We start from the raw sequence: 26071 nt of genomic DNA on the forward strand, positions 1-26071 counted from the left end.
TCTCACCGGCCCTCAAGTCTGTGATTTGAAAAATATAAAGCCTCATTAGAATGTTGCCTGAATATTAAGCTTAACCTCAGAATTAAACATAACATGAAGGTTTTTAAAGGACTCATCAGCTGGATGTGGCACACACCTGCCATCCCAGAACCGAGGAGGCAGAAGAATCAGGAACTCAAGGTGATCCTTGTCTACATAGGGAGTTCCAAGGTGAGCCTGGGCTATGAGAGATGGGATCAGGTCTCAGTAAAGAAGCCAACAAACAAACAAACAGGTAAATAAGTGGCTACTTCTCTAGGACTGTCGTTTCCAACGTTCCTGATGCCACACCCCACTCCTACTCAGTCTATTTTTTGTTTATGTTTATGGATTTTTTTCTTGCATGTATGTCTACACGCTACATGCGTGCCTGGTGCCCATGGAGGCCCGAAGAGGGCATTGGATCCCCTGGAACTGGAGTTACAGACAGCTGTGAGCTAACATGTGGATGCTGGGAAGTGCAGTCAGTGTTCTGACCTGCTGAGCCACCTTTCCAGCCCTCAGTGTCATTCTTCTTTTCTTTTTCTTTCTTTTTTTTGTTTTGTTTTTGTTTGTTTGTTTATTTGTTTGTTTGTTTTTCGAGACAGGGTTTCTCTGTGTAGACTTGGTTGTCTGGACTCTCTCTGTAGACCAGGCTGGCCTCGAACTCACATCGATCCACCTGCCTTTGCCTCCCAAGTGCTAGGATTAAAGGCCTGGGCTACCACACCTGACTGTAACTCTTTTTTTTTTTTCTTCCTCGAACTCACAGAGATCCTCCTGCCTCTGCCTCCCAACTCCCAGCACCAGGGATTGGACTCTCTGGGCTTCACGTGCTAGGTAAGTACTTTACCACGGAATTGCACCTCTCAACGTTTTTACATTCTCCCTACTTCTACATATTTATTACTGTGGTAACAGTTTACATCCGTTACGAAGAAAAATAAAAATCAGAGATTAACTTAAAAAAAAAAATCTGTAGAACCTTCTTCCTTCGTCTGAGCAGATTGCCATGAAACCTGTTCCTGCTCTGTTGCACCTGTCCTCTTCAGAAATGACTTCTCCACAGGAAAAAAGAATGAGTCTTGGCCACAGGCCACTGACCAGGGAGTGTCTCAAGGGGTGTAGCGAGAGCAGGAGGAGGGGCAGGAAATGACTGCATGCTGGTTAGCCATAAACCCCGGGTTTATGTGGCCATAAACCTCGGCACTTCCCCCCTCCCCTCAGGCTGCACCCAGCCCAGGTGCACTGGTTTTCCTTATTTCCATCAGATCCTCCCAGCCAGTCCTCTTCCGGGGAGGACTCTGCAGAGGGGCAGTGCCACATCTGACTTACCCATAATCCTCCCTCAACAATCTCTAGTTAAGGAAAAAGTGCATTTATTGGAAAATTAGCATGAGATCAAGGCCAGCCTGGTTTACGTAGGGAGTTCTAAGCCGCCTAGGGATACATAGGGAGACCCTATCTCAAAACACACACACACACACACACACACAAAGATATAGCAAAAAGAGATGAAGATGAGGGCCTCCTCATGAGTATGCACGCACACACACACATTACACAAAATTAAAGAAAATTAAAGCTCATTTTCTCCCTAATACTCACCATCTCTTCACAAAGGACTACAGTCTGCAAGATGTTAGTCTTGAGAAGGGTTTTGTAACTAATTCTCTTGGACATGAACTATAAGCAAAATTCTGCTAGGATGCTTTTAAAGCATGGATAATTTGTTTTACTGTCTCTCTTTAAACAGCTGTGAGCTTGGAGATACATCATAAAACACACACACACACACATATACATGTATACAATATATACATATTTGTTATATATATTTCCTTTCCTTTTTTTTTTTTTTTTTTTTTTTTTTGGTTTTTCGAGACAGGGTCTCTCTGTGTAGCCTTAGCTGTCCTAGACTCACTTTGAAGACAGGCTGGCCTCGAACTCACAGCGATCCACCAGCCTCTGCCTCCCAAGTGCTGGGATTAAAGGAATGCGCCACCACCGCCCGGCTATTTCCTTTTCTTTAAGTGTCCTCTAAAGAAGCATGAGCAGATTCTGTTGATCAACATTGTATGAAGCTTTAAATTCAGATTGTATGTGCGACTTCTTGAGAATATTGTGGTAGAGACCAAGTTTCAAACCCACTTCTTTCTTTTTTAAAATATATGTACATATATATGTATGTATACATACGTATATTTTCGAGACAGGTTTTCTCTGTGTTATCTTGACTGTCCTAGACTTGCTTTGTAGACCAGGCTGGCCTCGAACTCACAGCGATCCGCCTGCCTCTGCCTCCCAATTATGGGATTAAAGGAGTGTGCCACCACACCCGGCCTTCAAACCTATTTCTTTTACTCCTCTTCCCTTAATTTTTTTTTATCCCATCTGTTTATCTGTCCATCATCTACCTATCCCTCTATGCCCATATCCACTTACTACAAGTGGAGGTCAGAAGACAATACGCAGAGTCAGTTCTCTCCTGATATGTGGGTCCCAGGAATTAAACTCAGATTGTCAGGCTTGGCAGCAAGCCCCTTTACCCCCCCCCCCCCCCCCCGAGTCACCTCACCAGCCTATCCCCATGTAAGCCAGCCTGGCCTACACACTCAATCCTCCTGCCTCAGCCTCCTGAGGGCTGGGATTACAGGACTGAGGCTCCTAGTCCTCTGAGATCCACCAAACCCAGCAAAAGTGCAAACAGAAGCCTTGTTTCATTCAGCTCCATCACAAGCAAATCTCAGCCTCCTACGCCATTTTTGAACCTCCTCGGGCAAATTCAAAGAGGTAGACACAGAAGAAGGGGAGACCAGGATATGGTTATTAAATATCACAAACAAGCTTTTCAGACGTTCCCTCAGAAAATGAGTCATTCCCTCCTGAGAGGGAAATAATGGATGCCAGGGCCCCGGGGGTGCCAAGCGCGCAGCAGGCTCACCGCTGCCTCATTGTTCAGCGTCACTTGTTTACAGCAGCTTTGATGACCGAGCGAGGGAAAACATGGCAATCAAGAAGACTTGCCATGGACTCCGCTCTCTTGACTCCTTGAAAATTGCAAGGAGACTGTTGGTTTGAATGTGGCACTGGGCTTAAAAGAGCCAATGTTCAGGTCTGGGAGGTAGAATCTCTCTCTCTCTCTCTCTCTCTCTCTCTCTCTCTCTCTCTCTCTCTCTCTCTCGTGTGTGTGTGTGTGTGTGTGTGTGTGTGTGTGTGTGTGTGTGTGTGCACATCTTTATGTGTGAACATGGGGAAGGGCTCACTTGTGGGTGTGCACACGTGAGTGTGTGGAGTCCAGAAAACATCCAGTGTCTTCCTTCATTGCTCCTCCCATCACACGTATCCCAGAGACCAAGCTCAGATAGCCAGGCTTGGCAGAAAGTGCCTTTCCATTAAGCCACCCCGCAGGCCTGCGACTATATTTTTTTGAAACAGTCTCTCAATGAACCTAGAGTTCACCAATTGACTAGACCGGCTGGCCAGAGAGAGTTCCAGGGATTTCCAGCCTCCCTTTCCATGTGCTGTGAGCACAGGCACATGCTGTCATGCCAGCTTTTTATATGAATGCAGGGGGATTTGAACTCAGGTCCTCATGCTTGTCCAAGCAAGCTGTTTAGACACTGAACAATCTCTCCAGCTCTTCACTTTCTATATTTAATGCCAGGAATCAAACCCAGAGCCACACGCATATAAAGCGCAGTCTTTGCCACTGAGCTATGCCCTCTGCCCCACAGCCCAATACAGCTCACCCCCATGCCTGCCTGCTGCTATTGATCTTTTTGGACAGAGGAAAATTCCCCATCACTTTGGACCAAAGACAAAAAGAATGTGCTTATTCCGTGGGCAAGTGAAAGCCATGGACAGGCCTTCTAGAAGGTGCAGCAAAGTAGAGAGATGGTGAAAGAGGCCTCAAGGCACAGAGCAACTTACTCTCCTACACAATGTGCACTGGGAAGGAAATGCCAGTGTCCCCAGGCTCCAGACTGGAGGGGAGAGAACAAGGGGCGGGTGACCTAGCAACACTCGGAAAGGAAGGGCAGGCCTTAGCACAAACAGAAAGAGAGCGAGCACAGGGTGGGACCAGGGAGTTGAGCAAGGCCGTGTTTTTTCTGCGGCTTTTAGTTCTCCTAGCAGATCGCTGCGCAGAAAAGGCGAGCTCTACCAATGAAGTAAGACTCCGAGCCTGGCAGTCCTGCTGCAGGCTGACACCCTGGCAGATACCTGCAGGTGGTTCTCATGCCCACCCTGATTACCACCCCTTAGTCACTGTGGGCCTCACAGACTACACGCTGTGCCCTTCGATTCTGCACTGCACCTCCTCACTGCCTGCTATTAATCATGTGCTCAGTTTTTTGCCCCCACGGAGGAAGTGAGGGAGAGCTTCTCCTCCTCTGCCATCTACTGGTGAAAACGAAAATGTCTATTATTCTCTTTCCTAATTGTTGCCAATTGGAAACTAAGTTGCCCTCTGAAAAGCTTATTGGCATAATACTCACTTGTTATGTGGAGCACATTTCAGAAAGGCAATATAGGCAGTGGTGGCTGACACCTTCTGTTCTATAAGTGCCCGTTGAGTGTATACTGTGGAATAATATACACAAAAGAGATACATATACACATCACGTGCTTAGTATGAAGTCGGAGACTTGGAGTCAAATTTGGTTTTGCTTCTTTGTGTGTATGCTTTTGTCTGTTTGGATCTTTTAATCTAAAAATTTTTTTAAAATATCTATCAGAGATGGGTGGCAACACATCAGAACGCATGTGGAGGTCAGAGGACCATTTCTGAGAATCAGTTTTCTCTATCATATGGGTTCTGGGGCTCAAACTCAGGCCCTCAGGCTTAGCAGCAAGTACCTTTATATACTGAGCTATCTCAGTGGCTTTTTTAAAAAATGGCGTCTCGTGTAGCCCAGGCTGACCTCAAACTACCTATGCAGTTGATCCTGGCCTTCTTCCTGCTTCTTCTTCCTAGCATCTGGGATTACTAGGCAGCTGAACAGGTGGCCATATGCAGAGTCTGTGGTGGAATGAAGGAGACCGGCCCTCCTAGATTTGAATGGACTGTTTGGGAAGGATTGGGAGGCGTGGCCTTGTTGGAAGAGGTGTGTCGCTGGGGTAGGTGGCCTTGTTGGAAGAGGTGTGTCGCTGGGGGTAGGTGACACCAGGTCCAGTCCCCTTCATTCTGCCTCCTGTTTATGGATCACACGTAGGTGCGCAGCCACTGCTCCAGCACCATGCCTGTCTGCCTGCCTGCTGCCATGCTCCCTGCCATGATGGTCACCTGTGAAACTGTAAGCAAGCCCCCAACAAGTGCTTCCTCGTACAAGCTGCCTGGGTCAGGCTGTCTCTTCACAGCAATAGAACAGTAACCAAGACAAGCTCAACAGTATCAACAGACTCCAGGGGTGGGGGTGGGGGGATCCTGGAGACTGTGTGCCCTCCAGCTGAGCCCATCCTCTTCCTGTCTTCAATCTTGGCACAAATCAGCTCTTGACTCTTAGGTGTGACTGTTTGCGATACTTCCCAGACCTCAAGTTTCTGCAGTTATTTTTAGCTGTAGTTTAAGTGCATTCTTGAGACAGGTGAGGCATGAAGAGGAATTGCAGGTGTGGGTCACCCTTGACTCTCCAGTGCTTGGGCCGAGTCTCTTGTCATTCCAGCCCAAGAGGATGACTCACGCCTTTTTATTACCCACCCTAGGCTAGGTCTCACCTCGAGAGCGCTGGATCAGAACTGCCTAGTCTCTACTTTCCTTCTGAGGACATGCCTCCTGCATGCTTTGTTACCTGCTTCTGATAAGGTGGATTCCTTCATTTTCTGCAGCCAACACCACAGCTTCTGGTTCTTTCTGGCCCCACGTCCAGGGCTTTGAGGTTCTTGGTATATGGTGTCTGACGTAGGTGGTAGACAACTCACAGGCAGGAAAGCTGGAAAACTCTGGCTCTGAGCCCGATGTCTATGAAGAGCCAGACAAATTCTGGGATATTTGTTGCTTTTTTTTCTTTTCTTTTCTTTTTTTTTGGTTTTTCGAGACAGGGTTTGTGTGTATCCTTGGCTGTCCTTGACTCACTTTGTAGACCAGGCTGGCCTCGAACTCACAGCAATCCACCTGCCTCTGCCTACAGAGTGCTGGGATAAAGGTGTGCGCCACTACCACCCAGCATGTTTGTTGCATTTTTGAGAGACCAAGAAAGAATAATAAACACGATCAAATTGAGTCTTGGCCCTTCATAGCAACAACTACAAGCAAGCTACACCTTCCAGGCCTGGCACAGCAGATTGTGTGTGTGAATGTAGTATGTATTGGTTCTCCAGTGTGCACCTATGTGTATGTGTAGAAGCCATAGGTCAATGTCCAGTATTTCCCCACGCACTATTTTTTTAAAAAAAATAACTTATGTGCATAGGTATGAGGGTGTCAGATCCCTTGCAACAGGAGTTACAATTGTGAGCTGCCATGTGAGTGCTGGGAATTGATGCATCCAGGTCTTCTGGAAGAGCAGCCAGTGCTCTTAACTGCTGAGCCACCTTTCAGCCCCCTCTTCACCTCACTCTTAAAAAAAAAAAAATGCAAATACCTCAGTTCCATGGACTAGAAGAAAAGTTCAGACCAAAATAATTCCAAGCTCTTTTTACTGTGCCCCAAGTCATTCGCCAATTCAATTTGCTTCTGAAGTTCTTCACAGACTGAAAATATCAGCCACCAGCCATCCATTGGTGCAAAATAAAGATGCCAGGAAAGCCCCTTGGAGAAGCCGATCAGGACTTGTAGACTAGTAGACTAGTAGAAAACTAGCCCCAAAGGGTGCCTGACTCATAAGAATTCCTTTCTAGTATCCCTCCGCCCCCGTAATTCCCCTCCCCTTTCCTTTGGCTTGTCTGACGGCTCTAACTCATCCTTCACTCAAATGCACTGTGAACAGTAATGAAAGTCAAAGCATGTGGCTGTCACTCCTTTGGCAAAGTCCTAACTTAACAGACACAAAGCCCTGGGTTTGCTCTCCAGCATCCCCCAAACAGGCCTAGTGGCACACATCTGTAACCCCAGCAAGTGGAGGGACAGATATGAGGATTAGGAATTCAAGGTCATCCTCCGCTACACAGTGAGCTGGAGGCCAGCCTGGGATATATCAGAGTCTGGCTAAAAAGAAAAAGAACTGAAAAAATTTCAGAGCAAACTAAACAAAAGCTGTGCGGTGCCAGGCATGGTGGCACACACTTTAATCCCAGCACTTAGGAGGCAGAGGCAGGTGGATCACTGTGAGTTCCAAGCCAGCTTGGTGAGTCCAGGACAGCCAGGGCTGCACAGAGAAACCCTGTCTCAAAAAAAAAAAAAAAAAAGCTGTGCATTATTTAGTTTGCTTACAGATGCCTTAACCATACACACTGCTCCTGGGATACGTCTGTGGTATAAAGGACCCCCTCCAGAGCTAGAGAGACAGCTCAGGGAAGTGCTTCCTTTGAACACACAAGAACCTGAGTTCAACCAGCGCCAGATATGGGGGCTGGAGAGATGGCTCAGAGTTAACAGCACCAGCTACTCCTCCATAGGTCCTGAGTTCAATTCCCCGCAACCACATAGTGGCTCACAACCATCTACAATGAGATGATCTTCTGTCTTCTGCATGCAGTTATACATGCAGGCAGAACACTGTATACATAATTTTAAAAAAAATTTAAGGCCAAATATGACACATGCTTGTAATCCTAGGCTGAGGTGGAGGAGATAGGGCATCCCTGGGGATCATTGGTTAACGAGCCTAGCTTAATCAATGTTCTTACTCCAGGCCAATGAAAGACCCTGCTTCAGACAAAGTGGATGGATGCTGAAGATGACACTTGAGGCTGACCTCCACACGCATGTGCATACACTCACACACATACCCACATTCAAAAGGCTGGGATGGGAGATGGCTCAGTGGGTGAGAGGGCTTATTGCTCAGTTCCCTAAAACCCATGTAGAAAGCTGGGTGTGATCATGGTCACCCCAACCCTCAAGCTGTGAGGGTCAGACACAAGGACTGCCAGGGCTTGCTGGCCATGAGCCTAGCTGCAGGGTCAGTGAGAGACAGATACTGCAGAGAGTAAGGCAAGAGTAAAAGAAAACAGCACCTGATGTTCTCTTCTGGCTTCTTCATAAGCATGTGTGTACCTGCACACAGGCCCTATCACCATTGCAATGAGCAGTATAAATAGTCCACTCTCAACTAAACTACAGCAATATACTTACCCCCTCCCCCCCCCAAGATAAGGTTTCTCCTTGGCTGTCCTGGACTCACTTTAGTAGACCAGGCTGGTGTCAAACTCACAGAGATGCACCTGCCTCTGCCTGAGTGCTGTGATTACAGGCACCACAACTGGCTGATACTTAGCATTCTTAATGTTTTTCTCTTTGAGAGAAACAGTCTTTGGAAATTGCACTTTTTCTTGGGGTGGGGGTCCTTTTTGAGCCAGGGTTTCTGTGTAGCCCTAGCTGTCCTGGAACTTGCTCTGTAGACCAGGCTGGCCTTGAACTCAGATCCACCTGCCTCTGCTGGGATTAAAGGTGTGCCACCACTGCCAGGCCCAACAAAAATTATTAAGTGCCTTCCAGGTGCCCAGCAGCTCAACAGCAGCCACACTCTTGACCACACTCCTCTGGAAATGGTCCAGCCCTGCATCTGAATTCAAACATAACAGATAGAAGAGTAACAACATCACGTGCCCATCTAAGAGGATGAAGTTAAACTGTAGAATGGCCTTCCTTTCTGATGCACTCATCCGGGACAGGAATTAGTTAAGAAACCAGTTTCTAGCCCAGCATCGTGGCCCAGCACTCTGCCTCTGGGAGGCAGAGGCAGGCGGTGAGTTCAAGGCCAGCATAGTCTACAGAGTGATTTGCTAGCCACCTATTTAGCCCAAGGAACCAGAAAAATGAATATATTCAGAGTTCTGAAGGCCTTTGCAGCTTCACCAATAGAAGAAAAATGCAACTTCCTTTTAAGCAGGACTCCCTTTCAAAGCCAGCCATCATTTTGTTCTTGATTTTTTTTTTCCAACACAAACAATGTTAATATCTTATTCAATTAAAGACAACCAATTAACCTGCCATATAGCCACACTGACAGGTCCCTGTCACCATGGGTTACATGGCACGTTAACAGCAAGGTCTGCAGGGAATTTGAATACTGCTCTTCTAGAGGACCCAGTTTGGGCAGTATGAACAGCTCACCCTCAACTAAAGTACAACAATATACTTACTGTCCCCTACACACAGGATTTCTCAGGGAGAGGGTTTCTCTTTGGCTGTCCTGGACTTGCTTTGTAGACCAGGCTGGCCCCAACACACAGCGATCCGCCTGCCTCTGCCAGCTGAGTGCCGGGATTAAAGGTGCGCACCACCACGCCCAGCCTAGGCCCTGAGTTTGATTCTCAGCATCCACACGGGTAACTCACAACCACCTTAGTTCCAGAGGAAGCTGACTCCTACGGCCTCTGGGCACTTGCACAAAGTACATACACATAGACACACACACAAATAATAAAAGGGTTTTTTTTTGGTTTTTTGAGACAAGGTTTCTCTGTGTTATCTTGGCTATCCTGAACTCACTTGGTAGACCAGGCTGGCCTCGAACTCATAGTGATCGCCTGCCTCTGCCTCCCAAGTGCTGGGATTAAAAGGGGTGTGCCACCATGCCTGGCCATAAAAATACATCTTTAAAAATAATAATTATTGTTCCACATCAGGCTTTAAGTCAGCTGAGATAAGGTGGCTTCCACCCCAGTCTAGAAACTTTACAGTTAACTACAGACAATGCCCCTCATCAGCAGGCCCTTGTCCTGCACGTGGAAAAGGCAGAGAGGTGCAGTACGAAGAGCATGTGGCGCTTGTGTCACAGTGGAGAGCAGTCAAGCCTGGGTCAACACTGTAAAACATCCCACTGCGAAGACACTCCAAGCCTCAAAGAGAAGAATACGCTCCCAGCTGGCCGAGCAGTCTCTGGATGGAATCTCAGAACTAGGGGAGAGTTCACTGCCTCCTTTCATCTCTTTTTACAGCTGGACAGCAGAAGCCCCGCCTCTGGAAGCCACTAGCGGCCTTTCCGCTTCTTCATCTTCCCGCCGGCCACCTTGTTCCTCACACCGATAGCACCCTCCGTATCATCATCATCTCCTGTGTCCTCTCGCTTGCGTTTCTTCTTTTCTCCATGTTCCCTTAACTCCTACGGGACAGCAAAAAGGATGTGATTAAACATGAGTTAATAACATCCTTGGGGGCTCACCCTGCCTTCAGCTCAGAGGCTACCGGCAAAGAATAAGAATCAACTCCAAAGGAATAAAAACGCTGACCAAAGCATGGAAATAATAAGACGGACACAGAAGTGATCCGAGTACTGATGCCACTGGTCACATGACCTGCTGCAGCTTTTCTAGGGGACAATCTGGCATTCTGTAGGAATTCAAACTTTGACTGTATGTGTACTCCTTGGTCAATTTCACTTGTAAAAATTTACTTTAAGGAAACAAGCCAAGGTATACCTACTAGGATATTCAATACAAGCCTAGCTAAAGTAGAGAAAAACAAACATTGGTTAATGTAGGCTACGTTACACACGTGATGAAACCCTGCAGAATTAAAGAATGAGCACACGTGCTGGTCATGGTGGGCACAGCTGTAATCCCAGCACTTGGGAGGCTGAGGCAAGAAGCTGGACATGAGTTCAAGGGCACCCTGGGCTACATAGTAAGTGTAAGGCCAGCCTGAGATACACAGCAAAACCCTGTCTCAAAAATCCAAGAAGAGCAAAAGGATTACGCGGTGGACAGGAGGGTGAAACTGACAAAAACAAAAAACAAAAAAACCCCAAAATAACAAAAACAAAAAACACAAAAAAGATCACATGGACTTATACTTGGTGAAAGACAAAAAATGCTAGTTACAGATAGTTAGGTAAGTTTTAATTATAACTAAAAAACCCCCCAAATAACTTGATGCTGTCTATCAATGGTTCTTCCTGGGGCCTGGTCTTGCCTCTTCAGTTACTACTTTAATTCTTTCTATATTTTTTCTCAGTGCATAGATCTGGTCTGAAACTCTCAATGATCACCCTGACTCAGCTTCACAAGTGCCAGAACCATAGTTACATGCTATTATATGTAACTACAGATAGCACTTGTGTGTCCATTTCAGAGAGAGAGAGAGAGAGAGAGAGAGAGAGAGAGAGAGAGAGCGAGAGAGCATTCGTGCTCATGCAGGTAAAAGGACAACCGTGGGTTGGTCATTCCTCAGGTGTCATCCACCTTTCTTCCCCAATACAGAGAGCCATTTTATAACAAAACTCACACTGGACAGAACACCACAGGAAGTCTGTATCTCAGTTATCCAAAAACCAACAAAGGCAAAGTTCCTCCACACTTCAGAGCTCACTCCAGGAAGCACACAGCACTTGCAAGAGTTCCTCTAGAATCTTCTCTCATGCTGCTATTGCCACTACTCCTAATAAATTCGTAGTTGACACAAGCTCGTGTGGTGCTCAGAATACACTGAGGAACTGATTCTGAGAGGTGAGGCAAAACAACGCCCAAGCTCACTCCAGCCACAGCTAGTCTTCTGACCTTGAGACTGACCTTTTGGGGGGCAGGGCACGACACATGAATGGTAGAGGAGAATGTGGTCAGGCTGGTCAGATTACACCAACCCAAATCAGTGGTGATTTCCCATGAGCCCTCAACCATCATGTGCCCATCTGTACTCTGGGCACAGGTAAGGTCACCAAAGGCTGGTGAAACTGTGTGTAGCTTACCATTCGGGCAAATCTCTGGGCTTCACTCACACGCTCCGTGAGCATCATAACCTCCTCATCCTGTGTTGGAAAGACCGGCAGTTTCTTCCCAATTAAATGCTCGATGCGCTGGAAGAGTTCCACATCATACCTGGGGAAGGAAAATGGTTCCGGCTCTGCTGGGCTGGTAATGCCAGCATCTCCGCTGCCTCGCTTGTCATGTATGATAGAGAATTAACCAGTCTTAAGCAATGCTGGATATATGATTCCTTCTCAAATGCAGGTAAAAATGCAATCTTTGTGCCTGGACAACTAGGAAATTACCCACAGTAATATTTACTCAAGGAAAAGCACTAGGGGTCCCGCACGCATTCATACACAGCAGCACTACAGCAGGTTGTACAAAGAGGAGGACATGAAGGGAGAGGGAGCAGGAGCAAGAAGGGGGAATTGGCGGGGGGGGGGGGGGGGGGGGGGGACACTATGATCAAGATACAGAGTGTACATGTGTGAAATTTGCAAAGAATAAACTTTTTAAAATGGGGCTGGACAGATGGCTTGCTGGTTAAGAGGACCAACTGTTCTTTCAGAGGAACATGGCTCAATTCCCAATGCCCATATGGTAGCTTATAACTGTCTGTAACTCCAGCCCCTGGATCTGACAACCTCTTCTGGTCTCTGCTACACAGACACGCATGCAGGCAAAATATCCATATGAACTAAAAAGTAAAAGATGAAAAGTTAAAAATGCATTAAAAATAAAAAGTTAAAAGGTCACGCAGAAAGCCAGGCATCGTGGTGCACGCCTATAATCCCAGCACTCGGGAGGCAGAGGCAGGCGGATCGCTGTGAGCTCGAGGCCAGCCTGGTCTACAAAGTGGGTCCAGGACAGCCAAGGCTACACAGAGAAACCCTGTCTCAGAAAAAAAAAAAAAAAGTCAGGCAGTTAGTCTAGGTCATTAGAATTAAGAGAAAGTTCACTGCTCCCATTTTAGTACCAAGAGAAGCAGCAGGTGCCACTTGTGTTTCTGTATGGCGTGACATATGTGTGTCCTGACATCTTCCACAGAAGTTCCTGTTTTTGCTCTTAAAATAGATCTTACCATTATTAGGTCAGAGTTATTTGCATTTCAGAAATATGAAAACCAGGGTTGAGAAGATGACTCAGTTTGTCAAGTACTTACTGAGCAAATATGAAGATGCGCACAAGAGCGCCCGTGCGTGCACACGCACCCCCCCCCCCCACACACACACACAGCCAGGAGAGGCAGTCTATATTAGTAGTGCAAAGGGTAGAGGCTGAGCTCTCATCTCAGCACTGCTCTGCCCCAGTGCTGATTTACTTACTGTGTGACAAAAGTGATGGCCTTTCCAGAGCGCCCAGCTCTCGCAGTTCGCCCTACTCGATGGATATAATCCTGGAACACAATGGGTAAATAAATTCAGTCAGGGCTAAGAAGGGATGTATGCAAAGTCTTGCCATAGACCTCTCAAAGAAAACACATGCCTTTGGAACATGGAGGACATGGCCTGGGAAATTTGCTGAGAAATCTACTTCTTTTTTGTTTGTTTGCTTGTTTGCTTGTTTGTTTACGACAGAGAAATCCTGTCTCCAAAAAAAAAAAGAGAGGTGGGGAGCCTTAATCTCAGTACCCAAGAGGCACAGACAGGTGGATCTTTTTGAGTTTGATTCTAGTCTGGACTACAAAGTCTAGGACAGCCAAGACTACAGAGAAACTCTGTCTTAAGCAAACAAACAAAAAAAGTAGATTTCTCAGCAAATTTCCCAGGCCATGTCTTACATGTTCTGGACAAAAGACCAGGGTAGCCTTGAACTCAGAGATCTGCCTGCCTCTGCCTCCCTGAGTGCGAGGATTCCAGGCATGAGCCACCACGCCCAGCTTCTTCTTTTTTTTTTTAAATTCCCATGGCACAAAATTCATCTAATGCCTGTTTTCTCTTATACAAAGACAAACCTACAGTGCTATCTTCATGGCTATGGCAACACTGAATACAGAAGAACACTGGCTGGTGGCTAGAGAGATGGCTCAGTGGTTAAAAACACTTGACCTCTCTTCCAAAGGTCCTGAGTTCAATTCCCAGCAACCACATGGTGGCTCACAACCAACTATAATGTGATCTGATCCCCTCTTCTGGTGTGCATGAAGACAGAGCACTCATATGCATAAAATACATGAACAATACATAAGAAAGGAAAGGAAAGGAAAGGGAGAAGGAAGGAAGGAAGGAAGGAAGAAAGGAAGGAAGGAAGGCAGGCAGGCAGATAGACACTGGATATCTAGGGTGTGGGAAAGATTAAGCTTTGTTGCAGGTGGAAGCAGTCTTGGCGGGCTTTACCCTTGGGGCACACCATAAATACCTTGTGAGAGACTGTTTGGAGCCTTCCTGGGCTTGGAATTCAGGAAGCCTACCTAGGAACCCCACCGTGGCTATTGTTTTCCTAATTGACCCTGGAAGGGAGAAGGGACCGCCCTTTGCATATGACTGGGAAGGTGGGGGAGAGAAAAACAAGAGGTAGAAGGAGAGAAAGAGGAGCACTGAGAGAGAGGAAGGGACCGGACCAGCTCGTGGGACTGAGACACCTGAGGACCCGTCCTGCCGAACGGATTCCAGGAGGTTTTAATCTTCTGTCCCTTTAACCTTTTTTTTTCCTTCTTGTATATGCTAGTTGGGTTGTATAATAAAGTTTAATTGTTAATAAACAAAGCCAACACTAGGGTCCTACACAATTATCTACACACCACCACCTCTCTGAACTTTAGTTCCTATTTATAAACCAGGGCTCAAAACAATCACCCAAACTTAGGAGTTGTGAAAATCAAGAAGACAGCAACTTATCTGTAACAAATCAATAAAGACCCAAGAAAAACAACACCAGTGATCCTGCCTCTCCCAGGGGACATCTGGTAATGCCTGGAACATTTTTGGTTGCCACAACTAGAAAAGTGTGAGATACTGTCTAGTAGACTCAAGGAATGCTAAGCATACTATGTGCAAACAACGACTCCCAAGACAAAGACTACACAATCCAAATGCTAACAGTGCCAAGACTGAGAAATGCGGAGACACTAAGCTGTGTCTGTAAAGAAACGAGATTGGCATGGTCAGCGTCTGCTGTATTTGTTTCCTTGGACTGTGTTCAGTAATTCTCTCTGGATACCTTTGCAGTCACATCTGCTAATGCTGCAAATAGGCATGTGCAAATGGTGCGACTAATCAGTCAAGAGCTTGCTCAGTTGTTACTTTTGAGACAGGCTCTCCAGTAGCCCAGGCCAGCCTGAACTTCCTATGTCTCTGGGCATGATGACCTTGAAGTCCTGATCTACCTCTGGAGTGCTAGGACTACAGCTTATGCTACCGTGCCTACTTTATTTGGTGCTATAGCCCAATCCCAGAGTCTTATGCATGCCAGGCAAGTGTTCTGTCATATGATGGTTTTCGGTGTCAACTTGACACAAGCTAAAGAGTCATCAGAGAGGAAGAAGCCTCAGTTGAGGAAATGCCTCCACGAGAGCCAGCTATAAGGCAGTTTCTCAATTAGTGATCCATGGGGCAGGGCCAGCTAACGGTAGGTGGTGCCATCCCTGGGCTGGTGGTCCTGGGTTCTATAAGAAAGCCAGCTGAGCAAGCCATGGGAGCAAGCCAGTACGCAGCCCTCCTCCATGGCCTCTGCATCAGCTCCTGCCTCCAGGTTCCAGGCCTACTTCAGCTCCTGTCCTGACTCCCTCCAATGATGGGCTGTGATCTGGAAGAGTAAGTCAAATAAACCCTTTCCTCCCCAACTTGCAATAAAACCCTGACTAAGACAATCTCTATCCCACGACATTCTCAATTTTTGATACTGAACTAGTATCAAACACTAACAAAAACACTACATTATAACTAAGGAAAGACAAACAACAAAAACCCCACATTATTTACCAAATAAATTTTGGAACTAGGAAGTCCAGCCAGCAACAGAACTCACCTTAGAATGAGTCGGAATGTCAAAATTGACCACTACGTCCACATGGGGTATGTCCAGACCTCTGCTGGCAACATCAGTCGCTAAAAGAATAGACCGAGCCTTGGCCTTAAATTTATTAAGGGATCCAAGGCGTTTGCTCTGAGAAGAGGCAAAGAAATGAGAAACTTTAATTCTGAAAAATGAAGGAATCATGGTGTACACGACATGGAACACACACACAGTAAACACGAGAAGTTAATCTTTTGTTTTGTTTTGTTTTGTTTTCTAAGACAGGGTTTCTCTGTGTAGCCTTGGTTAGTCTGGACTCTCTTTGTAGAGCAGGTTGGTCTCAAACTTACAGAGATCCACCTACCTCTGCCTTCCGAGTGCTGGGATTAAAGACGTTTGCCACCACGCCCAGCAGGAAATTACTTTTTTATTTTTTATAGTTTTCCCTTCTAAGTCCAGGCTGGGGCTTCACAGTCAAAACAAATATAGAAACAACAAAAAATACTTAAGATTGAAGCCACATATTATAACACAAAATAAGGATTGTTTTTTAACACATCAAAAATACAATTAAAAAAAAACCTTATTAACAGTCCATAGAGATTCACTGCTAATATACTGACTGAAAAGCTTACAAACCAGCCAACTACCTATGAAATATTCTTTTGTGTACACATGATCACATGTATACACAGGTGCACATAAGTATGCACATTAACATGTATGTGGAGGCCAGAGGACACCCTTGGTGTTTTGACAATCTTCTGAAGACTCTTCCCTTGGGAGGGAGAGATGTCTACTCTTCCAGAAGATCTGATTCCCAGCACCACAGGTCACAACAGCTCCTGTTCACTGACCTGAAGCTCACTAACTTGGGCTAAGCTGGCTCAACTGAGCTCCAGGACGCTGGGGTTACAAGCACATGCCACTATACCGAGCTCTGGGTGTCTCTGGGGCTCAAACAAGGCCTCATGCTTACCCACAAGTACTTTACCAGTGGAGCCAACTCACCAGGCCTATCTAAGAAAAATTCTAACCTGACCCACTTGCTGTCTGAAAACGAGAAAGCAAGCTTACAAAGCAATGCATCAAAGCACATAGTAAGATTAGGAGTGTGCAGTGAGCATTGATGCCCATAAAGTTAGGATTACACAGTGGGCACTGGTGCTCTCTGTCTGCTGCACTCATCGACCAACTCAGGGTGTGCAGTCCCTGTCAGATAACTCTTACCTGACTCATCTGCCCATGGAGGGGGATGGCAGTGAACCCGAGGTTTCGGAGGAGCAAAGCCGTTCTCTGGGTGTTGTTACAGGTGCTGCAGAATATCATAAAGGAGTTGCCAGCCAATTCATTGAGAATATACACCAGGTAGGTATCCTACATCATAAAACAAGGTACATGGAAGAAGGGTTGGAGACCCAGCAACACGTAGAGAAACTCCAAGCCTGTAAGGGTGTCTCAATTACCCAAACCACCAGCTTTGAACTTTACACTTCCCTGCTACTCCCCATGCTTGTGGACAAGGTCTCTGTAGGGAGGGGAGGATCCCTGAGTGAATGTATAAGGAGCAGATGGAAGTCTTCAGTTCTTGTTGACTTGAAAATGACCACGAGGTCACCAATGCCTCTGAGCCATGGGAACAGCAAGCCTTCCGTGGTCAGGCTCAGAGGCCCATCAGAGTGCACAGCCCAGCTTTGCTGTGCCTGTACTTAACTCCCAGCTGCCCCACCTAGGTCAATCCCTAAAATCTGTGCTGGTTGTGGCAGGTCTCACTATGTAGTCCAAACTGGCCTCAAATTTACTATGAGGCCCAGGCTGGCCTTGAACCTACAGCGACCTTCTTACATCCAGTTCCCAGTTCTGGGAATACAGGCCTACACTGCACACCTGGTCGGCTACTATGAGCTCTGTGAAACAAGCACCCCAATGCATCCTGAGGTCACACACAAGACCTGTCCTCAGTAACCAAACAAAGTGATTTCAAAGTAGCCGTGAAAGAAGCCGGTGAAAGAAGTGGACGGCAGGGGGGTCTGGGGAGGAACAGATCACTGTGTCAGGGCTCTCACTTCCGCTTTGCGCTGTGAATTCCTGGCATGTTCACTTATCTAAAATAAACACGCCGGCCACACAGCTCTCAGCTGGTCAAGAGCTGACACATTCCCAGATGCCTTGGTGAGGACAGGAATGGCAGCAATGACAAAGTCAACACTTTACCTTGAATTTAGAGGGAATAAAAAGGTAATACTGCTGCAGCTTCTCAACAGTCTGGTACTTAGAAGAAACGGCACATCTCACAGGGTTCTTGAGAGCTGCACGCTGAAGTTTTTGCACCTAAAGAGAGAAAATAGGATAACACATCAATTCCTAAATGCTTGTTTTTATTTTTATAGCACACATGCTGGAGACCAAACCCAGGGCCTCACCCAAGTTAGCAACTGTTCTGTTACTAGCTATGTCTCCAGCCCCGGGTTTACTTTCTACTTTGAGACAGGGTCCCCCTAAGGCACCCAGGCTGGCGCTGAACGTGCTCTGTGGTCCACACAGGCCTTGTGATCCTCCTGGCTCAGCTTCCCAAGTGGCCAGAATACACTACCACACCTGGCTTGTACATCACTTTTTTAAATTCACTAATTAATTAATTTTTTGGTTTTATGAGGGCAGGGTCTTACCACAAAGACCAGCTGGCCTGAAGCTGAGAGTCACCTGCTCTTGTTTATATGTCTGATCTTATAAAGAGGAAAACAGGAGTTCAAGCAAATCTCACCTTCTTGGTCATGGTAGCAGAAAAGAGAAATGTTTTCCGATCTCGGGGAATCACTTTGAGGATCTTGTCGACCTGAGGCACACAGGAAAGAATGCAGGTGCATTTAGACTAGAGGCCCACAGATTCTCCTCTGCATGTGCATGTATGTGACAGGAGCACATGGGGATAGGGGGATGGGCCTGCACTGAGAAAGCAAACTCTTGAGGTTTAAGAATTTAAACTACAATTCCAATTTTCAGCTAGAATTTAGTGAGGTTACTTTTATACCAGACAAGATATGTTTTTCAAATGCCATTCAAAGAAAAGAACAATTTAAGGCTAAATTAAGAAAAAGGCCAAAGCTGGGCATGGTAGTGCATGACTTTAATCCCAGCACTTGGGAGGCAGAGGCAGGCAGAATGCAGTGAGATCAACACCAGCCTGGTTTAAAAAGTGAGTCCAGGACAGGCAGGATGACACAGAGAAACCCTGTCTTGAAAAACAAAAGCTGCCAGGCGTGGTAGTGCAGGCCTTTGATCCCTGCACTTGGGAGGCAGAGGCAGGTGGATCGCTGTGAGTTCAAGGCCAGCCTGGCCTACAAAGCGAGTCGAAGATAACATAGAGAAACCCTGTCTCGGGGGGAAAAAAAAGAAAAACAAACAAAAAAACAAAAGCAAAAAATAAAAATAAAAAAATTACTCAACTAAGTAAACAAGGTCAAGTGAAAACACAGCAGGCACACAGAACAACTAACCAAATGAAATAGGAGCTGTGGGTTTGGCACTTCTGACCTCTGCAGTCAGTCACGAGAGGCACCAAGAATGCAGAACAGCAGCGGGCATGCTACTGCTCACTGCGGCTGGCATGTGCTCTACAGACACAGGGGCACAGGAACCAAACCAGTTTGAAAGCAAGGAGCAGAGAAGCCTGGGGAGGACCGATGCTAGAGACTCACCTCTGTCTCAAAATCCATGTTCAGTATCCGGTCAGCTTCATCCATGACCAGGTACTTCAGAGCTCGTAAGTTGAAGCCTTTGGTATTTTCCAAGTGGTCAATCAGTCGGCCAGGAGTGGCTGCCAAGAAAGGTTGAGGACAAAGGGCCAAAGGTAAGAAAGTGGTCTCCTCCCCACAAACAACAAGACACAGAAAAGGTAAGCAGAGCCACAGGTACACACCCCAAGGGCCACCCAACACGGCAGACTTTCTCCAACCCATGCGGTCATGGCGGTGTTTACCTTTGTCAGTGACTCACCTATTACTATATGTGGTTTTTTGGCCAAGGCTAGTGACTGGGACATTGAGTCAATTCCACCAACAATGACAGCTACAGAAACAAAGCAAACGGGAAATCAATTCTTAATCTTCTCACTGAGCACCTTGGAGCCAATGCTAGATGTTTATAAAACTAAACGCAGCAGCTTGTCCTTAGGTCAATAAGGTGCTTACTGTGCCATCCCCCCCTCAACCCACACGCCCCCCACACACACACACCGCCATCAATCCTTCCCCACTCCCTCCCCAGTGCTCTGCTCCTCTCAGACCCTTACCACACTGCACTCCAATAGAGGACCCCAGCGCCTCGAACTGCTCAGAGATCTGAAAGGCCAACTCTCGAGTAGGGGTGAGAACCAGGGCAAACAAACGCTGGGGAGTCTCCAGCAGCGCATTCAGGATGGGCAAAGCAAAGGCGCCTGTTTTTCCAGATCCTGTTTCTGCCAATCCAATAATATCACGACCTGGAAGAAAAAAAAATTAAACTAAACTAAACTCTAATACAAAAAAAATACCCGCTGAGCTCCTCTGAAGTGTTTTATAGTAACACAGTGCTGGACACAGGGTAGCCTTTAATTAGAAAAACTCAATGAAAGATGTAGGACCTATACCCCAGATAAGCTAAAATTCAATGATAGGACAATACAAAAATATGTTTAAGCTGGGCAGTAGTGACCTGTGCTTTTAATCCCAGCACTTGGGATGCAGAGGCAGGGGGATCTCTGAGTCCAAGACCAGTCTGTTTACCTGTGTTCTCGTGTCTCCTCCCCCCCCCCCCACCACACACACACACTAGCAATACATGGGAGCCATGAATTTCCATCTGGTTAGCAATTCCCAAGGGGCACAAACATCTATGAAGAGTGTCTGTCTGTCTGTCTGTCCTTACATCCCACACCTAAAAATTCTTTTTGCTTTGTTTTGTTTTTGTTTTTGTTTTTTTCAAAACAAGGTTTTGAAAAAACAGGCTGTTCTGGAACTTACTCTGTAGACCAGGCTGACCTCACACTTGGAAATCCACAAACCCCTGCCTCCCGAGTATTGGGATTTAAAGATGTTGTATTCCCATCACCTGGCTTCCACGCCTGAAAATTCTAATAGACCCCAGTTGTTTAGAACAAGGACGATGACAGAATCAGTATTATAAAGCAAAGGAAAAGAAGCAGAGCAGCTACAGAGACAGGAGAATGAAATACTGTTTTGAAATTAAAGATGGCCAGGCGGTGGTGGCGCACGCCCTTAATCCCAGCACTTGGGAGGCAGAGGCAGATGGATCTCTGTGAGTTCAAGGCCAGCCTGGTCTACACAGTGAGTTCCAGGACAGCCAGAGCTATTACACAGAGAAATCCTGTCTTGAAAAACCAAAAAACCACCAAACAAAAAAAGAAATTAAAGATCATAACTTCAAGAAAGAGTGACCAAGGGTGTTCAAAGCTACAGATTAAGTATGATGGATTCTTTTTCTTTTTCTTTTTGGTTTTTCGAGACAAGGCTTCTCTGTGTAACAGCCCTGGCTTTCCTGGAACTCACTTAGTAGACCAGGCTGGGATTAAAGGCGTGACCACACCTGGCTGTCTGGTGGCTTAGTTCCCACCTCTTGGAGCATAATCACTTAGCCAGGATCTGCCATGCAAATTCAGACAGCAGAGCCTTCTGGGCAGTTAAAGCTGTCATCCCTCCGTCCCTAACTCTAGTGTCCGACCTCCCAGATGGTAGATGCTTCCACCATCATCAGGCCTGGCTTGCTTGCTTGCTTGAGTGACTGACTGATTGACTGACTGACTGATTTATGGCAAAGTCTTGCAGCTATCCTCCTGCCTCTGGCTCTTCAGTTTCAAAAACACACGAGCAGTCCTGTCATACCCAGGTAGAGATTACATCTTTATTTCACTTGACATGTGCCAGCAGTAGCTCTTGAACGTGATATGACTTCACCCTGAATCTGTACCAACTCGCAGATTTAATTTCAACCTACCTTGCAAGGCCAAAGGAATAGCTTCAACCTGGATCTTGGTGGGCTTTGCCCATCCCAACTGGTCGCACGCTTCACACAATACATCTGTCACGCCCTTTGAATTCAGAAAACCATACTTTAGTATAGCATACATCCTGACTTCCTTCCATTGTTAAATGCCTTTATGGGCACCAGTAGCCCTTTAAACTTGAGATGGCACTGCACCTCAGAACCGACACGACAGCTCCTTGTGACTAGGGGCTGTGCCAACTCATTCACACATAGTATCTCATTTAAACGTCAAAACAGTTGTGACACGTGGCTAGTTATTACTGTACCCAGTTTACACCTGTGTAAAGTGAGGCACAGACCCTACCTAACAACTTGCCTCTTGTGATGAGGTCACGGGTGACCTAGATAACACACGGTTCTACACTAAGTGCAAAGAAAAGCAAATGCGGGGCACTCAGGACTCACAAGGCAAATGTACCGAAGGACCGTGAAGAGATCCCGAGTTTCTAACAGTCTGAAGAAAGCCTAAGCTAGGCCTCAAGGTGTTTTTAATACACTACAGGCTGGGATGTAAAGAATTACAACCCTGGGTACGCCTAACGCCAGCACCACAAAATAAATACTAGCATCACCCATTCTCACCAGGTCTTTAAATGTTTTAGCTTCCTCCTCTTCCGCAGCTGTCTCAAGCGTTTCTGTGGGGGAATCGTGCGACTCGTCGGCCGCCATCTTGCCCGTGGGTTCCGGAAGTGAGGCACAGCGCATGGCGTGCTGGGAAATGTAGTTTCACTCTTTCCTAGAGTGCATATTCTGAACGCCCCCTGCTGGCTGTTCTGGCGTTGCAGCGCCCACACAGGTGGAGCTTTGGAAAACAGTAATGGCTAGAAGCCTGTGTGCCTATTGAAACGAACCAAGAGAAGTGGCTGATGACCTGCCCATCACTTTCTGCTGCCCTTTGGGTCTCTGCCCCTATCTTTTTTTTTTTTTTTTTTTTTTTGGTTTCTTGAGGCAGGATCTTATTCTGTAGCTTAGGCTTTCTAGAGCCTTTTCTGTTTTCCCTTTGCATTTCTTTTTTCTTTTTTCTTTTTTTTTTTTTTTTGAGACATGGTCTCTGTGTAGCCTTGGCTATCCTGGACTTGCTTTAAACCCGCCTCTAACTCACAGCGATCCCTCTGCCTCTGCCTCCCTGAGTCCTGGGATTAAAGATGTGTGCCACCATCATCCAGCTTCACTTTTTTAACTATAGAAACGTAAACGCATGCATATCACAATACTATTTATTCATTACTTCATATATTTGGCAACTGACAGTCTACCATGTATGTTGTATGCCCTTTGCCTGCAAGTGCACAGGGTTCTCAGTGTGTGAGATGTTCAAAGCAGCGCCTTTCTGAAATGGAGGCCTTAGAAACGATTGGGTATCCCTTTCTCTGGCAGAGTGTGATGTTAAAATGTGTGTAGGTATGTCAAACATACCCTTAACAGTAGTTAGGGCTGCAGGTCCTGAGGCTTTGTGGGGAAAACATAGATTAAAAAAAAATGGAACTAAGATTGAGAGTGGTGGCCCAGCCTTTAATCCCATCGCTCAGAAGTCAGAGCCAGGTGGATCTCTGTGAAGCTGAGGCTAGCCCGTCTACATATCAGGTTCCAGAACAGCCAGGGCTACTTAGTGAAACCCTGTTTCAAAAAAAAAAATTTATATACATAGGTATGTAAGCAAAAAGAAGCAGAAACTACACTTGAAATCCCAGCACGTGGGAGGCAGAGGCAGGCAGATCTCTAAGTTCGAGGCCAGCCTGGTCTACAAGGACCAGGACAGGCTGCACGACAAGAGAAACCTTGTCTTGGAAAACACACACACAAAAAATAAAATAAAATAAAATAAAAAGAAACTACATTTGAAAAAGTCTGTGATGATTGCCAGGGGTGGGAGAGAAACTGAATGCAGAAGTTGGAACCAAAGAACTCAGAAACCAAAGAACAGGAAGTGAAAGAATAAATAGAAAAGGCACGGGAGTGAGGGGCTGAGCTTTGACAGAACCTCAACACTTGATATCCTTCACACACAAGCCTCAGAAGACCCCAATGTAGGAGCCAAGTGACTGTCTACAACAACAAAGCCGGTAGTGAGACTTGGAAAGGTGGATGCGGGCCAGATCCTTCAGGGCTCGTGATTAAATGTATAGGGTTTGGGGAGTCATCCTGAACATACGAAAAAGTTGGGGCAGGAAGCTAACATGATCCTCGTAGTTAACATGATGCTCTTAGCCCATCATGGCGGCACACACCTTTAAGCCTTGCACTGGGGAGGCAGAGGCACAAGGATCTCTGAGTTCAAGACCAGCCTGATCTACAGAGTGAGTTCACTACACAGAAAAACCCTGTCTCAAAACAAACAAAAAACAAAACAAAATTAAATTTAAAGAAAAAAAAAAAAAAGGTCCCCTCTCACCCACATGAAGCTAGTCTCCAGAAAGAAAACTGGGGGAAAGAAGACCACCACAGAGACAAGAGAGGATCTTTGTTTCCCTGGTTGTAGAGACAAAGTAGACGCTAAGTACATGCTGCCTGGTGAAGTGAAACTCTGCAAATTATTAGGACTGGGCACCATGGGAGAATGGAGGGGTTTCTCTGGCTGTTTCCTTAGCAGTGGCTCTCCACCTGCCTAATGCTACGACCCCTTAATACAGTTCCTCATGTTGTGGTGACCCCCCCACCATGTTATCATACAAGAGCTGCCTCCCAAACCGCTCAAGCACCAATCTCAGTAAGATACTGATGGTTTGTTAGAATGCAACACCCAGAGACTGACCATGGCCAGGGACACAGTGGACTCGGGTACCACTGTCTGCTTTTTAAGGCAGGCTTTTATAAGAAAACACCATAACCAGATAACAAACAGGTAACCAGGTGGAAAGCAAGGGGGATGGCAGCATTACATCATTTTGATTAGCTAAACACAAGAAGAATTGATTTTTTTTTTCCACAATGTATCCAGATAGGGAGACAAAGCATTTTAAGCTGACTGGCAAAGATTAGTTTGGGGACTTTCCAGTTCCCCATCATTCCGGGAGAAAGGAACATAGCAGGGTATTATGGTTTTGTTTGAGTAAAACATATATCATTAATTCAAGCAGAATGTTTGACAAGTATTGAATTGTAAAAGGCTGTTCAAGCTCCTAGGAAGTGGAGCCCCAGAAACTGAACTTAAATTCATTTTATGATCAAAATGGAGACTTAAAAAACAAAATGGCTCCTGTTATATTAAAGACGAAAGAAGGAGCCTGGTGTGGTGGCGCACGCCTTTAATCCCAGCACTCGGGAGGCAGAGGTAGGCGAGTCACTGTGAGTTCAAGGCCAGCCTGGTCTACAAAGCGACTCCAGGACAGCCAAGGCCACACAGAGAAACCCTGTCTTAAAAATCAAGGGGGGGGGGGGGAGCAGGGGAGAGGAAAGCAGGGATTAAAAGAGGAGCTACAGTTTTAATCAGGTTACAACACCCCAACCATAAAGTCTTTCACTGATACTTCATAACTATAATTCTGCTACATGTCTGTAAATGTCTGATATGCAAGGTATCTGATAAGCAACCCCTGTATAAAGGTGGTTCAGCCCCAGAGACTCACTGGCTGATAACTGCTGTTTTGGAGAGTGGGGTTCTCCCCTTCCCCACACAGTTCTGCAGAATCAGCTGTGTCCTCTAATTTGGTTTGTTTGCTTCTTTTTCACTCCAAGTTAAAAGAAAGGAGCCGGGCATGGTGGCGCACGCCTTTAACCCCAGCACTCGGGAGGCAGAGGCAGGCAGATCACTGTGAGTTCGAGGCCAGCCTAGTCTACAAAGCGAGTCCCGGACAGCCAAGGCTACACAGAAAAACCCTGTCTCAAAAAACAAAACAAAAACAAAAAACAAAAAAAGAAAGAAAGAAGTAACACCCCCACCCCACCCACCCACTCCCACCCCGTATAAAACAGGCCAGCCCAACATGGACGCTGCGGGGCAGTCATAGCATGTGGTTGGCTAGCAAAAAAAGCCAAGGGCACTCTGGCCAGGACTACACTCTAAGTTTTGTACTTTCTATTTTATTCAGCATCTCATGTATCCATCATGGTCTGTCTCAAACATCCTGTGTATCAGAGGCTGACCTTAAACTCCTGTCTCCTCCTGCCAAAGGCAGGGAAGACAGGTGTGCGCTGCCATGCTTGGGAACCAGGTCAGTCAAGGAAAAGAGGGAACTGAGTCACCCTGAAGAAGATCCACCCACCGCTCTAGTGGGGTCCTTTCCTCCTCTAGTCCGCTGTTCCGCAGACCTCCTGAGGAACTCATTCT

The 26071-nt window shown here is 46.4% G+C and overlaps 1 protein-coding gene and 1 long non-coding RNA gene across 2 annotated transcripts; one reads left to right on the top strand and one right to left on the bottom strand.

The window, feature by feature from the left end:
- The first annotated feature begins 6565 nt into the window (after nucleotides 1-6565).
- Nucleotides 6566-8583, top strand: LOC311587828. Its single transcript, XR_014775983.1, has 2 exons — nucleotides 6566-7131; nucleotides 8526-8583. It is a non-coding gene; the product is annotated as an uncharacterized lncRNA (long non-coding RNA).
- Nucleotides 8584-9699: 1116 nt separating this feature from the next.
- Nucleotides 9700-22498, bottom strand: DDX47 (DEAD-box helicase 47). The gene is made up of 12 exons (XM_084765017.1): nucleotides 22387-22498; nucleotides 21754-21847; nucleotides 20054-20242; nucleotides 19759-19830; nucleotides 19461-19579; nucleotides 18527-18598; nucleotides 17977-18093; nucleotides 16993-17139; nucleotides 15775-15912; nucleotides 13134-13204; nucleotides 11808-11937; nucleotides 9700-10226 (listed from the first exon to the last, which is right to left on the bottom strand). The coding sequence occupies exons 1-12, from the start codon at nucleotides 22471-22473 to the stop codon at nucleotides 10095-10097; spliced, it is 1368 nt and encodes a 455-aa protein (XP_084621143.1). The 5' UTR covers nucleotides 22474-22498; the 3' UTR covers nucleotides 9700-10094.
- Nucleotides 22499-26071: the final 3573 nt, after the last annotated feature.

This window comes from Acomys minous (genome assembly GCF_964271855.1).
Source record: "Acomys minous genome assembly, chromosome: 17".
Taxonomy (NCBI): domain Eukaryota; kingdom Metazoa; phylum Chordata; class Mammalia; order Rodentia; family Muridae; genus Acomys; species Acomys minous.

Coding starts and splice junctions, on each gene's coding strand:
- DDX47 (XM_084765017.1), bottom strand. CDS start 22,473: ATGGCGGCCGACGAGTCGCACGATTCCCCCACAGAAACGCTTGAGACA. Junction 18,094..18,526: donor CTGCTACCATGACCAAGAAG/GTGAGATTTGCT, acceptor TTCTCTCTTTAG/GTGCAAAAACTTCAGCGTGC. Junction 15,913..16,992: donor TCCATGGGCAGATGAGTCAG/GTAAGAGTTATC, acceptor GCCTCTTCTCAG/AGCAAACGCCTTGGATCCCT.